This window comes from Mustela nigripes, chromosome 13 (genome assembly GCF_022355385.1).
Source record: "Mustela nigripes isolate SB6536 chromosome 13, MUSNIG.SB6536, whole genome shotgun sequence".
In the NCBI taxonomy this organism is placed as follows: domain Eukaryota; kingdom Metazoa; phylum Chordata; class Mammalia; order Carnivora; family Mustelidae; genus Mustela; species Mustela nigripes.
This window is the reverse complement of record NC_081569.1, coordinates 26494991-26511803: the sequence shown is the minus strand read 5'-3', so window position 1 is coordinate 26511803 and position 16813 is coordinate 26494991. Positions and strand designations below refer to the sequence as shown.

At 40.0% G+C, this 16813-nt stretch overlaps 1 protein-coding gene across 3 annotated transcripts in view; it reads right to left on the bottom strand.

The window, feature by feature from the left end:
• Positions 1-16395, bottom strand: part of NIPA2 (NIPA magnesium transporter 2) — a 30189-nt gene extending 13794 nt beyond the window's left edge. Inside the window, exons 1-3 of one of the 3 annotated variants that reach the window (XM_059371744.1) lie at positions 16101-16394; positions 7065-7296; positions 5533-5589 (exon numbers count right to left, since the gene is read on the bottom strand). In XM_059371744.1, the coding sequence (XP_059227727.1) occupies positions 5533-5589; positions 7065-7203 (196 nt within the window). In that variant the 5' untranslated portion in view covers positions 7204-7296; positions 16101-16394. Of the gene's footprint in view, positions 1-5532; positions 5590-7064; positions 7297-15206; positions 15344-16100 lie in introns of those variants that run through there. The other 2 variants (XM_059371746.1, XM_059371747.1) reach the window with 2 other exon arrangements.
• Between the last annotated feature and the right edge of the window lie 418 nt (positions 16396-16813).

Here is a 16813-nt window from a genome sequence, read left to right as displayed (position 1 = left end):
TAACAAATTAATAAGAGAAGAGAGAAGAACCACATGGTCCTCTCAATTGATGCAGAAAAAGCATTTGACAAAATCCAGCATCCGTTCCTGATTAAAACACTTCAAAGTACAGGGATAGAGGGAACATTCCTGAACTTTATCAAATCTATCTATGAAAGACCCACAGCAAATATCATCCTCAATGGGAAAAAGCTTGCAGCCTTCCCGTTGAGATCAGGAACACGACAAGGATGCCCACTCTCACCACTCTTGTTCAACATAGTATGAGAAGTCCTAGCAACAGCAATCAGACCACAAAGAGAAATAAAAGGTATCCAAATTGGCAATGAAGAAGTCAAACTCTCTCTCTTTGCAGATGACATGATTCTTTATATGGAAAACCCAAAAGACTCCACCCCCAAACTACTAGAACTCCTACAGCAATTCAGCAACGTGGCAGGATACAAAGTCAATGTACAGAAATCAGTGGCTTTCTTATACACTAACAATGAAAATACAGAAAGGAAAATTAGAGAATCGATTCCATTTACTATAGCACCAAGAACCTTAATAAGATACCTGGGAATAAACCTAACCAAAGAGGTAAAGGATCTGTACTCAAGGAACTACAGAACACTCATGAAAGAAATTGAAGAAGACACAAAAAGATGGAAGGCCATTCCATGCTCTTGGATTGAAAGAATAAACATTGTTAAAATGTCCATACTGCCTAGAGCAATCTATACTTTTAAAGCTATTCCGATCAAAGTTCCACTGGTATTCTTCAAAGAGCTGGAGCAAATAATCCAAAAATTTGTACGGAATCAGAAGAGACCCCGAATCTCTAAGGAAATGTTGAAAAACAAAAATAAAACGGGAGGCATCACGGTACCTGATTTCAAGCTTTACTACAAAGCTGTGATCAGCAAGTCAGCATGGTACTGGCATAAAAACAGACACATAGACCAGTGGAACAGAGCAGAGAGCCCAGATATGGACCCTCAACTCTATGGTCAAATAATCTTCGACAAAACAGGAAAAAATATACAGTAGAAAAAAGTCTCTTCAATAAATGGTGCTGGGAAAACTGGGCAGCTATATGTAGAAGAATGAAACTCGACCATTCTCTTACACCGTACACAAAGATAAACTCAAAATGGATAAAAGACCTCAACATGAGACAGGAATCCATCAGAATCCTAGAGAACATAGGCAATAACCTCTTTGATATCAGCCACAGCAACTTCTTTCAAGATATGTCTCCAAAGGCAAAGGAAACAAAAGCAAAAATGAACTTTTGCGACTTCATCAAAATCAAAAGCTTCTGCACAGCCAAGTTAACAGTCAAGAAAACAAAGAGGCAACCCACGGAATGGGAGAAGATATTTGCAAATGACAGTACAGACAAAAGGTTGATATCCAGGATCTATCAAGAACTCCTCAAAACTCAACACACACAAAACAGATAATCATATAAAAAAACATGGCCAAAAGACATGAACAGACACTTCTCCAGTGAAGACATACAAATGGCTATCATACACATGAAAAACGTTCATCATCACTAGCCATCAGGGAGATTCAAATTAAAACCACATTGAGATATCACCTTACACCAGTTAGAATGGACAAAATTAGCAAGACAGGAAACAACGTGTATTGGAGGGGATGTGGAGAAAGGGCAACCCTCTTCCACTGTTGGTGGGAATACAAGTTGGTGCAGCCACTTTGGAGAACAGTGTGGAGATTCCTTAAGAAATTAAAAATAGAGCTTCCCTATGACCCTGCAAATTGCACTACTGGGTATTTACCCCAAAGATACAGATGCAGTGAAAACAAGGGCCATCTGTACCCCAATGTGTATAGCAACAATGGCCAGGGTCGCCAAACTGTGTAAAGAACCAAGATGCCCTTCAACGGACGAATGGATAAAGGAAGATGTGGTTCATATACACTATGGAGTATTATGCCTCCATCAGAAAGGATGAATACCCAACTTTTGTAGCAACATGGACAGGACTGGAAGAGATTATGTTGAGTGAAGTAAGTCAGGCAGAGAGAGTCAATTATCATATGATTTCACTTATTTGTGGAGCATAACAAATACCATGGAGGACAAGGGTAGTTAGAGAGGAAAAGGCCGTTGAGGGAAACTGGAAGGGGAGGTGAACCATGAGAGACTATGGATTCTGAAAAACAATCTCAGGGTTTTGAAGGGGCGGGGGGTGGGACGTGGGGGGAGCCAGGTGGTGGGTATTGGAGAGGGCACGGATTGCATGGAGCACTGGGTGTGGTGCAAAAACAATGAATACTGTTACGCTGAAAATAAATTAAAAAAAAAGGTAGCCCACAGAACAGTAAAAGATACTCTGTAAATCACATACTAACAAAGGGTTCGTATCCAAAACCTCTAAGGAACATACCAAACTCAACACCCAAAAAACAAATAATCTAGTTAATAACTGGGCAAGAGACATGAATAGACACTTTTCTAAAGAAGACATCCAGATGGTTAAGAGACACATGAAAAGATACTCAACATTACTCATCATCAGGGAAATATGAATCAAAACCACAAGAAGATACCACCTCAAACCTGTACGATCTAATATTAACAACACAAGAAATAAAAGATGCTACTGAGGATGTGGAAAAAGGGGAACCCTTTTGCCTGTCGGTGGGAAAGTAAACTGGTGTAGTTACTCTGGAGAAGAGGTTACAGGTTCTTCAAAAAGTTAAAAAGAGAACCATCCTACAATCCAGCAATTGCACTTCTAAGTATTTATCCAAAGGATACAAAAATACAGATTCAAAGGTGTCCATACACCCCCCCCCCTTGTTTACTGCAGCATTATCAACAATAGCCAATCTATGGAGAGAGCCTAAATGTCCAACAACTGATGAATGGATAATGAAGATGTGGTATGTATGGTACCATTTTAACAATTTATTTGCAATGACATGGATGGAGCACGAGTGCATTATGCTAAGTGAAATAAATCAGAGAAAGACAAATACCTTATCTCACTCATATGTGGGATTTAAGAAAGAAAACAGATGAGCATAAGGGAAGGGGGAAAAGAAAGAAAGGAGAGCAGCTTAACGGTAGAGAGCTGAGGGCTGACCAAGGGAGGTGGGTGGGGAATGAGCTAGATGGTGAATGGGTATTAAAGAGGGTATTTGTGGGGCGCCTGGGTGGCTCAGTGGGTTAAAGCCTCTGCCTTCAGCTCAGGTCATGATCTCAGGGTCCTGGGATCGAGCCCCGCATCGGGCTCTCTGCTCAGCAGGAGCCTGCTTCCTCCTCTCTCTCTCTGCCTGCTTCTCTGCCTACTTGTGATCTCTGTCAAATAAATAAACAAAATCTTTAAAAAAAAAAAAAAAAAAAAAGAGGGTATTTGTGATGAACCCTAGGTGTTGTATATAAGTGATGGATCATTGAGTTCTACTCCTGAAACCAATACTGCACTGCATGTTAACTATCAAAATTTAAATTAAAAAAAGAGTTCGCTTTACTCAGACTTCTGTACTACCATACAAATTTTACTTATTTTTTTTTTAAGATTTTATTTATTTATTTGACAGAGAGAAATTACAAGTACACTGAGAGGCAGGCAGAGAGAGAGAGAGAGAGAGAAGGAAGCAGGCTCCCTGCTGAGCAGAGAGCCCGATGCGGGACTCGATCCCAGGACCCTGAGATCATGACCTGAGCCGAAGGCAGCGGCTTAACCCACTGAGCCACCCAGGCGCCCCGAAATTTTACTTATTTTTTTAAAATGTGTTTTGAATTTTAGGGTCTTCCCCCCCCCCCCCAATTTATTTGAGATAGAGAACATAAGCAGGGAGGAGGGGCACAGAGAGAGGAAAAAGCAGACTCCAAGCTGAGCAAGACTCTATCCCAGGACCCCAGGATCATGACCTGAACCGAAGGCAGATGCTTGACTGAGCCACCCAGGTGCCCTACTGTACAAATTTTAAATCAACTTGCCATCTACCACATGACCACCTACAGTTTTAAATGGAATAGCATTTAACCTGTCACTGTGGAAATGATGACTTTCCAATAATGAATCTTTCAACTCATGAAAATAATATATCCCTCTATTGTCGTCTTTTTCTCAGTAATGATTTCATTTCTCCATAGGTATCTTTCCCACCTTTTGTTACATTTATAATTAAATAATTCCTATTTTTAAAAATTATATGAAAATGGTATCATTTTAACATTTTTAAAAAGATATTTATTTGAGAGAGAGAGAAAGAGAGAAGGAGAGCAGAGAGAGAGAATGAGAGGGAGAAGCAGACTCCCCACTAAGCAGAGAGCACAATGTGAGACTCGATCTCAGGACCCTGAAATCATGACCTGAGCCAAAGGCAAATGCTTAACCCATTGAGCCACCCAAATACCCCAACATTTCATTTTCTAATTGCTGCTCATAATGCAGTTTAGTTTTATATGTTGACTTTATATCCAACACTTAATTAAATTTTAATTTATCTGTATATTTTTTGGAATTTTTATACAGGATATAAATATACAGGATATACAGGATTTTTTTTTTTTTTAAGATTTTATTTATTTATTTGACAGAGAGAAATCACAAGTAGATGGAGAGGCAGGCAGAGAGAGAGAGAGAGGGAAGCAGGCTCCCTGCGGAGCAGAGAGCCCGATGCAGAACTCGATCCCAGGACCCTGAGATCATGACCCGAGCCGAAGGCAGCAGCCCAACCCACTGAGCCACCCAGGCGCCCCTACAGGATATTTTAATACAGGATATTTTTTTTTTTTTTTCCCCAACCCTAATACAGGATATTTTAAACAGGATATTTTACTAACAAAGTTACCTCTTAAACTAACAATCTTTAAAAAAACACATAGGTGGGCGCCTGGGTGGCTCAGTGGGTTAAGCCGCTGCCTTCAGCTCAGGTCATGATCTCAGGGTCCTGGGATCGAGTCCCGCATCGGGCTCTCTGCTCAGCAGGAAGCCTGCTTCCCTCTCTCTCTCTCTGCCTGCCTGCCTCTCCATCTACTTGTGATTTCTCTCTGTCAAATAAATAAATAAAAATAAATAAATAAATAAATAAATAAATAAATAAAAACACATAGGTATATCACACATATTTCAATCGGACAGGTAAAAGAAAGTCTTCTCATTCAAATTAAATAAACTATTAAACTGCTAAATGACTTTTACTGGCTTCTATTTTATGTATTTTGAGTACTATTCATTAAAAAAGCAAGGATTTATTTAAAAATTGTAAAGGGGCACCTGGGTGGCTCAGTCGGTTAAGCAGCAGACTCTTGACTGACTCAGGTAGTGATCTTGGGGTGCTGGATTCCAGTCCAGCATCAGGCTCTGTGCTCAGCAGGTAGGCTGCTTCAGGATTCTCTGCCCCTCCCCACCCTCACTTGCTCTGTCTCTCTTTCTCTAGAATAGATAAATCTTTAAAAATTAAATAAACAAACAACAATGTGCTAGTAAGAGGCAGTATTAGTATGTGCAAATATTTTAATATACAACTATAAAATATCCTTGAAATGTTCTCTATACATACTTGATAGCAATCCAGCCCACCACAACCATTCTTTAAGATATGCATGGCCACCTTGACCTGCAAATGAAAAAGCAAAATTTAGCTTTTTTGGAAGATTATCAGACTCTTGTAATTTATGACAACTATTACCAATTATAGATTTTGAAATACCTCATTTGTTATTATTATTTTGAATAAAGGTTCCACCATGACTGTGTAAGCAGATTTCTAAAATAATCTTTTTATGATTATCTTAGAAAAGGGGATCAGGATCACGAAAATGTTAAAAATGTTTAGGTTTGCACTATACTGTTCAGTAAAAGAATTAAAATCAATCCTTATTTTCAGTCTATGCATCATTCTTTTGTTTTGTGAACTCAGCTTCAATAAACAAAGAAAAAGAACCAGTAAGAAGTAACCCAACTTCAAATAAATTAGTCTGAATGTGGATAAGCCATATAGGTGTGGGTTAGTCCTACTTATGAGGAAGTAACCTTGTAGAAGGGGTTTTATATTGACCATACATAAAAAGACTGAGCATTCATCACAGTCTGGAGCTGCCAGGATCTTCATCTTCCTATTTGACTTTCCTCTCCCCAAAATTAATAAAATCAGGAAGCAATTGGTACTTAAGCCATTGTCCAAAAGAAAAGCCAATGCAAATGAACCCTCTGACAAGCATATCTATCATGGCCATTGAGAGTACCGGCCTTAAGACAAGAATGAGGAACATACTTATTGAAGCAGCATATGCTAATACTTTCTTCTCTTCCCGCTAACAGAGGCTACTATTTTAAAACTGATTAGCTCTGGCCATAAAGATGGCACAGGAAAGAGGAAGAAGTTCGATTTTTTTTTTTTTTTTTAAACTGCCAAAGCAGATCTTCCTATGAGGTCAGAATCGGGTTTGGAACTAAATAAAGCAGAGGCTGAATGATAGAACATGACCAGAAAGCAACATAATGCTGTCATGAATGCACCAAAAGAAGTCAGAGGGGGGTTTTATCACACTGAGTCTCCCCCAAGGTCTCATGACTTGTCAGCAGGACAAGTCTGGGGGAAATAACCTATATCACCCTTCAGAAAAATCACTGAACAGAATACTCTTTAACCATAGTAAGCCTTCTCTTTCCTTCATGTCAATTTAAGATCATCAGGTAAAATGTCTTAAGGTAAAAGTAAAACTTCAGTATCCTAGATTTAAAAAATCCTAGGCTTCAGTAATATTCTGATTCTGTTCATAAACCCTTAGCTCCTTCACTACAGACATAACAAAATTTAAAGATAAGGCTGGATGCTAATTGGGCCTTGGTCCCTATTTCCACTTTGATAATAACTGCAGAAGTTAATAGCTTATTTTGACATCGTCTCACTTTTAATTTTTCTCATCACAAAACTGATGTCTAATTCTCTATAAAGATTTACAAGGCTTGCAAAGTTCAAAGTTTCAAATATACTAAGTAGGAACAAAGATATGGTTGTCTACCAACAAAGAACCTCAGTACACAAGCACACACTGATGTCATTTCACAGTCACATAAGACACAGCCTACCTGCTCTCATGGAGCCTTTCCTGGCAAGTCGAAGAAGACCTTTTTTTTTCAAAATGAAACTCCCGCCAATGAAAATGCTGGAGCTCATAGCCAATCCCAGACCAATGTAAAAGTCATATTTTCCACGGCCCTGGATCATTTCGTTTGTTACTAAAGAAGTTCTTGTGAATCACATTGATCACAAAACAGAGAAAACACTGGTGCCAGACGCAGGACTATGCAATCTTCAAATCTAAAAAATGCAAAACAAAACAAAACTTGATTTTTAAGCAGAATGATGATAATCCATCATCAAAAATTTTACTCCACTTTTCCATTCATAAAGGAGTATTTTCATTACTACCATGGATAATATATTTACCATTTATAATTTACCACCAATGTAAAATTATTTCTCATACTTATGGCAAAAGATAGGATTGTGATGTAAGGCCATACTTAAAAACCAAAATCATAAAATCAGAGAACAGACTGGTGGTTACCAGAGGTAGGGGTAAAAGGGTGACTAAAATGGGTGAGGGGGTAGAGAGGTGACAGAAATGGGTGAAGGTGGTAAAAAGATATAGTTAAAGTTTGGGGATGTTCATGTACAGCATGGTGACTACAGCTAACAATACTGTATTACGTATTTGAAAGTGGCTGAGAGAGATCTTAAAAGTTCTCATCACAGGAAAATAAATTTGTATGTGTGATGTTAACTAAACTTACTGTGGTGATCATGTTATAATACACATATAATCACTATGTTGCATTCCTTAGCTAATACAATGTTATATGTCAACAAATAACTCAGTAAAACTGAAAAGAAATAAAAATACAACTACTTTTATATGCCAATACTGTTTAAAATTTAAATTGGTTTTATGAACTCTAGTTTCATATTTAGATGTCTCCCGTCTTAGTTGACAGTTCCTAGTAACAAAACTTTGCTGTTAAGAAAAAAATTTCCAGGGACGCCTGGGTGGCTCAGTTGGTTGAGGTCATGATCCCAGAGTCCTGGAATCGAGTCCCACATCGGGCTCCTTGCTCGGCAGGGAGCCCGCCTCTCCCTCTGCCTCTGCTCTCTCTTTCTCTCTGATAAATAACTTAAAAAAAAAAAAAATCTTGAAAAAAAAAGAGAAAAAAAGAAAAAAATTTCTGTAGCATGAAAATCAGGCATGAGAATATACAAATCTAGTTTATCAATACATTTACCAATTTCATGTGTTCTTTTTGAATAATGTATACAGAGAAGCTCGGAGTTTTCTCATGAATACACCTTCTTCTTAGAAATCTACATAAACAAAGTCCTTCTATGAGGCCAGTATTACCCTGATCCCAAAACCAGGCAAAGAGCTCATCAAAATAGAGAATTACAGACCAATAGCCCTGATGAACAGATGCCAAAATCCTCAACAAGATCCTAGTCAATAGGACCCAACAGAACATTAAAAGGATTATCCACCACAACCAAGTCGGATTTATTCCTGGGATGAAAGGGTGGTTCAACATTCGCAAATCAATCAACATGATAGAGCATATTAATAAAAGAAAAGACAAGAACAGTATGATTCTCTCAACTGATGCAGAAAAAGCATTTGACAAAATACAACATCCTTTCCTGATTAAAACTCTTCAGTGTGGGGCGCCCGGGTGGCTCAGTGGGTTAAGCCTCTGCCTTCAGCTCAGGTCATGATCTCAGGGTCCTGGGATCGAGCCCCACATCGGGCTCTCTGCTCAGCGGGGAGCCTGCTTCCTCCTCTCTCTCTGCTTGCCTCTCTGCCTGCTTGATCTCTGTCAAATAAATAAATGAAATCTTAAAAAAAAAAAAAAAAAAAACTCTTCAGTGTGTAGAGATAGAGGGAACATTTCTCAATTTCATAAAAATCATCTACAAAAAGCCCACAGCAAATACCATTCTCAATGTGGAAAAGCTCTTCCCTTAAGGTCAGGAACATGACAGAAATGCCCACTCTCACCACTATTGTTCAACACAGTACTAAAGTCCTAACATCAACAATCAGACAACAAAAAGAAAATGCATCCAAATTGCCAAAGAAGAAGTCAAACTCTCTCTCTTCACAGATGACATGATACTTTAGGTGGAAAACCCAAAAGACTCCAACGCCAAATTACTAGAACTCATACAGCAATTCAGCAATGTGGCAGGATACAAAATCAATGCACAGAAATCAGTTGCTTTACTATACACTAACAATGTAACTGCAGAAAGAGAAATAAAGGAATTAATTCCATTCACAACAGCAACAAAAACCATAAGATACCTAGGAATAAATCTAACCAAAGAGGTTAATACACTCTAGTAATTACAGAAGATTTACAAAAGAAACTGAGGAAGACACGAAAAGATGGAAAAACATTCCATGCTCACAGATTGGAAGACTGAATATTGTGAAAATGTCTATCCTGCCCAGAGCAATCTACAATTTCAATAGTACCCCTATTAAAATACCACTGGCATTTTTCAAGGAGCTGGAACAAACAATTCTAAAATTTGTATGGAACCAGAAAAGACCCCCAAATCACCAAGGGAATGTTGAAAAAGAAAATCAAAGCTGGGGGCATCATGCTGCCTGACTTCAAGCTATATTACAAACCTGGGAACACCAAGACAGCATGGTATTGGCACAAAAACAGACATATAAATCAAGGGAATAGAATAGAGCCCAGAAATGGACCCTCAACTCTATGGTCAAGAATCTTCAACAATATCCAATGGGAAAAGAGTCTCTTCAATAAGTGGTGCTGGGAAAACAGCTACATACAGAAAAATTAAACTGGAGCATCTTCTCACACCATACACAAACATAAATTCTAAATTGATGAAAGACGTCAATGTGAGAAAGGAATCCATCAAAATTCTAGAAGAGAACATAGGCAGTAACCTTTCCTACATCAGTTGCAGCAACTTCTTTTAAGACATGCATGTCTCGGGGCGCCTGGGTGGCTCAGTGGTTTGGGCTGCTGCCTTTGGCTCGGGTCATGATCTCAGGGTCCTGGGATCGAGCCCCGCATCGGGCTCTCTGCTCCGCAGGAAGCCTGCTTCCCTCTCTCTCTCTCTCTCTGCCTGCCTCTCTGCCTACTTGTGATCGCTGTCTGTCAAATAAATAAATAAACAAAATCTTTAAAAAAAAGACATGCATGTCTCCAAAGGCAAAGGAAACAAAAGCGAAAATGAACTACTGGGACTTCATCAAGATAAAATCTTCTGCACAGCAAAGGAAATAGTCAACAAAACTAAGAGGCAACCCATGGAATGGGAGAAAATATTTGCAAATCACATTATACATAAAGGGCTGATATCCAAGATCTATAAAGAACTTCTCAAACTCAACACTCAAAACACAAATAACCCAGTCAAAAAATGGGCAGAAGACGCAACAGACACTTCTCCAAAAAACACATACAAATGGCTAACAGACACACGTAAGAATGTTCAACATCACCAGCCATGAGGGAAATACAAATCAAAACCATAAATAAGATTCCATCTTATACCAGTTACAATGGCAAAAATTAAAAAAACAGGGAACAAATGTTGATGAGGATAGGGACAAAGGGGATCCCTCTGACACTCTTGGTGGGAAGGCAAGCTGGTACAGCCACTCTGAAAAACAGTAGGGAGCTTCCTCAAGATAGTTCAAAATAGAGCTACCCTATAACCCAGCAATTACCCTACTAGGTATTTACCCCAAAGATACAGATGCTTTGATAAGAAGGGGCACAAGTACCCCCAATGTTTATAGCAGCAATGTTCACAATAGCCAAACTGTGGAAGCCAAAATGCCCTTCAACAGATGAACAGATAAAGAAGCTGTGGTACATAAATATAATGGAGTATTATTCAGCCATCAGAAAGGATGAATACCCATCATTTGCATCAAAATGGATGGAACTGGAGGGGATTATACCAAGTAAAGTAAGTCAAGCACAGAAAGACAATTATACTATGGTTTCACTCATATTCCTTATGCAGAACATAAGGAATACCAGGAGGACCATAGAGAAAGGAAGGGAAAACTGAAGGGGGGAGAGATCAGAGGGAGACACACCATGACAGACTATGGACCCTGGGAAACAAAGAGAGGGTTTCTGATGGGGGAAGCTTGGGAGGATAGCTAACAGGATGATGGGTATTAAGGAGGGGACATGGGGGGATGCCTGGGTGGCTCAGTCCCTTAAGCTGCTGCCTTCGGCTCAGGTCATGATCCCAGGGTCCTGGGATCAAGTCCTATATTAGGCCCCTTGCTCAGCAGGGAGCCTGCTTCTCTCTCTGCCTCTGCCTGCTTGCCACTCTGCCTGCTTGTGTGCTCTCTCTCGGTCTCTCTGACAAATAAATAAATAAAATACTTTAAAAAAAAAAAAAAAGAGGGGACCATGGGTCATGATGAGCACTAGGTATTATACACAACTAATGAATCACTTAACACTAAACAAAAACTAATGATATATTACACAGTGGCTAACTGAACATTATTTAAAAAATAAATAAAAGATTCTCTTGCACTCATTAAAAAAATCTATGTAGATAAAAGCAAATGGTAATTTATTTCTTATTTAGCCTATTTGGAGGTATGCCGATTTATCATTTGTCATTATCATTTTGTTAGCAGAGGATGATGATTCTAGCAGACAGAAATTTGCCAAGGTGCAAGTGTGATACTGACGGACTTTTCAGAGAACATGACGACTATGGACCTAGAACGCTCCAGCCACAAGACCAGATAGGAAGCAGAGGCTTACCAAAGACTGCAAATTTTTTTTTTTTTCAAACGGCCAACTCATGAACACTGCTAACAAATGAACTAAAGCAAAGTGCAGAAAGCAGAGGGAAAAACATTACTCAGCAACAAGGTTTAGGATTGGTTATAACTGACTACCAGCTCAACTTTCTGGTATTTTTAGTACAACTACTGAGTTCCAGAACTAATCTGCAATTCAGAAGGATCCTCACACATTAACCCTTGCTGACCAGACAAGTTTTTTTGTTCTTCAGAGGTTATGAGGTTCTGGCCTTTAGCAACCTAGCCCCTCAATTATGTTATCCATTTACTCAAATAGTATTTACCAAACAAATGCTGTGTGTATTAAACATGCTAAGCTCTATGGATAAAATAGTGATAGCTAAATTTTAGTCTTCAGTGGGGAGACAGACAAAAGGCAGTTAAATAATGGGGATAATGTTCTGTAATAATGGAAAATGTATTCACACTGAGAGGACACTGACAATGGGACCAGTGTTTAGATTTGCCTGTTGAGTCACATTATGGTTCCTGGAACACTTCCTAAGAACAGTCCTTCCCACCCCCACTGACTTGGGGTGTGGCCCCGTGGCTTACTTTGGCCAATAGGAGGTAGGTGTGACAGGACTGCCAGTACTGAGTGTACATATAAAGAGAACCTCTGTATTTTTGTTTGCCCCTTGGCACCCTTCCATTACATGCAGAGCAAAACAGAGAGTCATCCCTGCTGACCTAAAGACCTGTGAACACAATCACAAATGCTTATTGCTAAATGCTATTGGAATAGCTAACTTACATACCTGAACAGGCTTATTACAGGGTAAATGCAAAATTCCCATCAGATTTTTGAAAAGCCAAAACTTGTCTGCAGAAATGGGGATCAGTGGTAAAGATGGGTTGTAGGCACACCCAGGGTTCACTGTATCATTCTATTCTCTCTACTGCATGTACTATGTATGTCTGGACATTTCCATATTAAGGTTTTTAAAACACAGGCTGTTTCCCAAGAGTTGCAAGGACGTCAGGACAGAACCGACTAACAAGGGGCACCTATGTGGCTCAGTCCATTGGAGGGCCAACTTGTTTGATCATGAGTTCAGGCCCTGTGCTGGTGTGGAGCCCACAGGAAGGGAGGAGGGAAGGAGGAAAGAAAAAAGAAACCCTAACAATCTGAAAAGCAAAGTCACCTTACAATTTGGAACAAGATAATACTGAAACGTGGAAAGATCTCAAGTCAGGGAGGTGCTCTGAGCTTTTTAACTATCAGTCACATACAGTATGGATGAGATTAGCTGTCTACTTGACACCTTTCCAGAACCAATCCCTCTTACAAGGTATTTGGAGAAGTACTCCCAATCCTCTTAATGCCACTCTTAAGCAAGAATATGCATTCAGGAAGTCCTACAAGGAAAATCTGGAGACTCCGTCCTACCTCTAGCTGGGTGCATGACCTTGAATGAGTCACAACCTTAACATACACACTAACAAAAGAAACTAAACAATCTATAAAGTTATACTGATTTTTAAATTTAAAATAAAATAAACTATGGTCTCTTTATTTGCCAAACATTGGTAACCTCAAGACTCATCAGCCTGCCTCTGGAATAATTCTGGACTGTGACAATCAGTATGGATGAAGACATAAACTTGCAGTGATAGTGGGAGGCAGATAATTTGGGAACAAAATGGTTAGCAGCAAGAATTACTTCTATAGACTATAAAAAGACTATTACAACAACAAAAAAGTGTTTACAGTGTTCCCACTACATCTAAATGACTGGCTTAACAGTGTTTACGACCCAGTTTCCCTCACCAGACTGCCAGCCCCTAGACTCCTATGAGTCACCTTTATAATCCTGTGCACCTAGCTATCTGGCAGTCTCAAAAATGTATCTTAATATATGTTTTCTGGGTTAATATAGATAAATGGAAATAATTATAACCCTATAGCCCTAAAAATAAAGCTGCGTCATTTAGATGAGCATTCTAAGATTTAAAAACTTTCTTACAGCTCATAAAACTTCTTAAAAGCTGTAAAAAGTTGCTCAAGTATGCTGGGAAGTGACAGCACTACATACAAGTGAAAATGCAAAGGTAATAATAATAAAATCTGGGAAAATGAGAGTAAAACCCAGCTACAAAACACTGCAGCCCACTCTGTATTCCAATGACCATGGGTCACCATAAGATTCTTTAAAGCACACCTTAATGTAAAATCAACCCCTTTAACTATTATCATCATCAAAGCAATGTTAATTATCATGTAAATTCTACTGAGGAAGTGACTACTACTTAAAAGTTCCCTGGTCTATAAAATTCCCCTTTTGAAGGTCTGAAGAAAATGAACTGAAGTGTAAGTCTGAATATTCTGGAATCAATAATCAATAAATCAATCCCAGTATGATAGCCTCACAAATCCAAATTTAGACTGCACTCACATAAACCTGACTTTCAAATACCAAATGAGTAACTATTAATTTAGTAATGTGTAACTATTACTTTAGTAATATTTAATTTATTAACACTTAATGTTAACTTGCACTATATGCAAATTACATACATGCAGTATAAGGTCAAAAATTAAGATTCAAGCTACTGGAAGACTCAGTCAGCAGAGCATGCCACTCTTGATCTTAGGGTTTTGAGTTCAAGCCCCATGTTAGGTGTGAACCTACTTAAATAAATCACTCCCTTTAAAAAAATTTAAAAAATAAAAGATCCAATATTTTGTGCTGCCTTGACATCTGGTAAAATGGGGAGGGCTTTAATGGCCTAACTATATGTTCCCCTCCCGACTCTGCTCCTGTAGATAAGGTCCCAAAGTCAAATCCCTTCTTGAGGTACCTGGCTAGCTCAGTCAGTAGAGCCTATGACTCTTGCTCTTGGAGTCATGAGTTTGAGTCCCACTCTGGGTGTAGAGATTACTTTTTAAAAAGAGGCTAAATAACCCTTCTTATTGCAGAGACTTGGCATATTTCCTGCTTATATCGAAGTACTAGGCTTCACTGCCCTCCCAGACTGTAGAATTATTTTAAAGCAAGCCAATCACACTCGCCTGCAGGATCCAAGGGGTGCACCTCAAACACTTGTTACTCAAGGTCTACATTCCACAGCAACTCATTCTTCACTCTGCAGTCCCCCACCACCACCCCTTGTGGCCCTGTGCAATGTGCCATGTCCTTCTGCCTGGGCTGAGTGAGATTAATAAACCACCTCACTCTCAAGTACCCAGTGTCATGTGCCACGGGGAAGGAATTCTAGCCCTATGAATAAGGTGAAAAAGAGGTGATTAAAACAATACATTATAATAGAATCTTATTCATTTTATCTTAAAGTCATTGTTAACATGTACCTAAACCTCATTTAGCAACATTAGTTATAAATTAAAATTTTAACTTACATGTAACTTTAATATGGTCTCTTAGGAAAAAAAGTCTGGAAGCAGTTAGAGATGACTTATTCACTTTCATTTCCTTGTATTATTTAATACTCTTTATTCTCATTTAAAGTTTTAAACCCTGACAGAGTAGCTCCGGCCTGGAAAGAAGAAAATACAGGAGTAGGCAAAAGGACTACATAGTTAATAAATACAAAAATTTGGCTACTAGCCTGCATACTTTTACTTACCAACGTGAAACCTACTCATCCAAGGACAACACACTGCTTCAACAGATAACTTACTCCAATGAAACAAAGATCTCTATTCTTTCATATGTCCTTTTATTACTTTTAATATTACCTTTATTACTAGTTAGCCATACGGCATACAGAGGATTTCTAGAAATATAATTAAAACATAATCCTGTATTAAACGAACTGAAAAATCTAGTGAAGAAACTAAAGAGACACAAATACAAAACTAATAAAAGTTTTGTACAGTTGTAGGGAGAGGAAGACAGGATTAAGTGACTTTATAAAAGTTAGGAATTAAAACAGTTATGTTCAAAACGTTACGGCCGACTCCTAAGGCTTGTTCAGTTGTCAATTATCTCCGCAGTAGCTGAAACAATCTAAAACTCACCACAACAAAACGGAACTATTTGAATGAGCTTAATGAACACGCGCCCGATACGGCCAAGTCAGGCTTCCAAGGGATTTAACAGCAATCCAATTCACGGCGGGATTACTAGATGCAGGATGAGAAAAAGCCCTTCCATTTCTGAACACACGTGTCCCCAGGGCAGAGAAAAGCGCCCCTGAAGGGCCCCTACCAACCCAAGACCGGCAGAGTCGCCCAGTTAGCCCCTTCGCGCTTGCCTGAAAGAAAAAAAGAAAGAAAGAGTGGCCACCTCACCCCAGCTGGAGGCCGGCCATGCGGCTTCCCCTCCACTATTTGGCCCTGGTCACCTCCGCTTATACGCCCACAGAGGCCGCACGGGCCGCCGCCTCTTGAGCTCGCGCGGCCAGCGCCTTCGTCGCCGTACAGAAGGAGGTGAGAGCATCCGGTGCTGCAACCGTGAGCGCCGCCTCCTCCATGGGGGAGCGACGAGAAGAGCTGCCCCGGACGACCTGCGACCCCCGCTGCGGTCAGGACCAAGGGCCGTCACGGAGAGCCTGGGCGCGGCCGAGTGACGCAAGAGACAGCGCGCGCACGCGCAGTGCAACGCAGCAAAGGCCCGCCTCCGGGGCTCCTTCCAGTAGATTTCCGGTTTCTTTAGCTGGCCCTGGGTAGCGGGGAGCGAAAAGAGGAGGGTGGAGGGCGGGGCAAGGGAGAAGAATTGGAGGCAGTATTTTGCAAATTAGGTTCGCCGACCTGGCGGTCAAAATCAGAGTAACTGCCGCTTTCTTAAAATGCGAATTCCCAGGCGCATTTAGCATGTGAAGCTGCCTTTTAAGCAGTTGTCCCTAGCGATCCCCTAGAGAAAAGGCGCCCCGAAAGGGGCAAGCGGTGGACTAGAGCTGGGCCAGGAGGCCGGGAGTGGGTCGGGAACGCGGAGTGGCGGGCGTCAGTGTAGGGCGCTTTCCTAACCGAAACCCAGAAAGATGCGTTCTTTGGGCGAATTACGT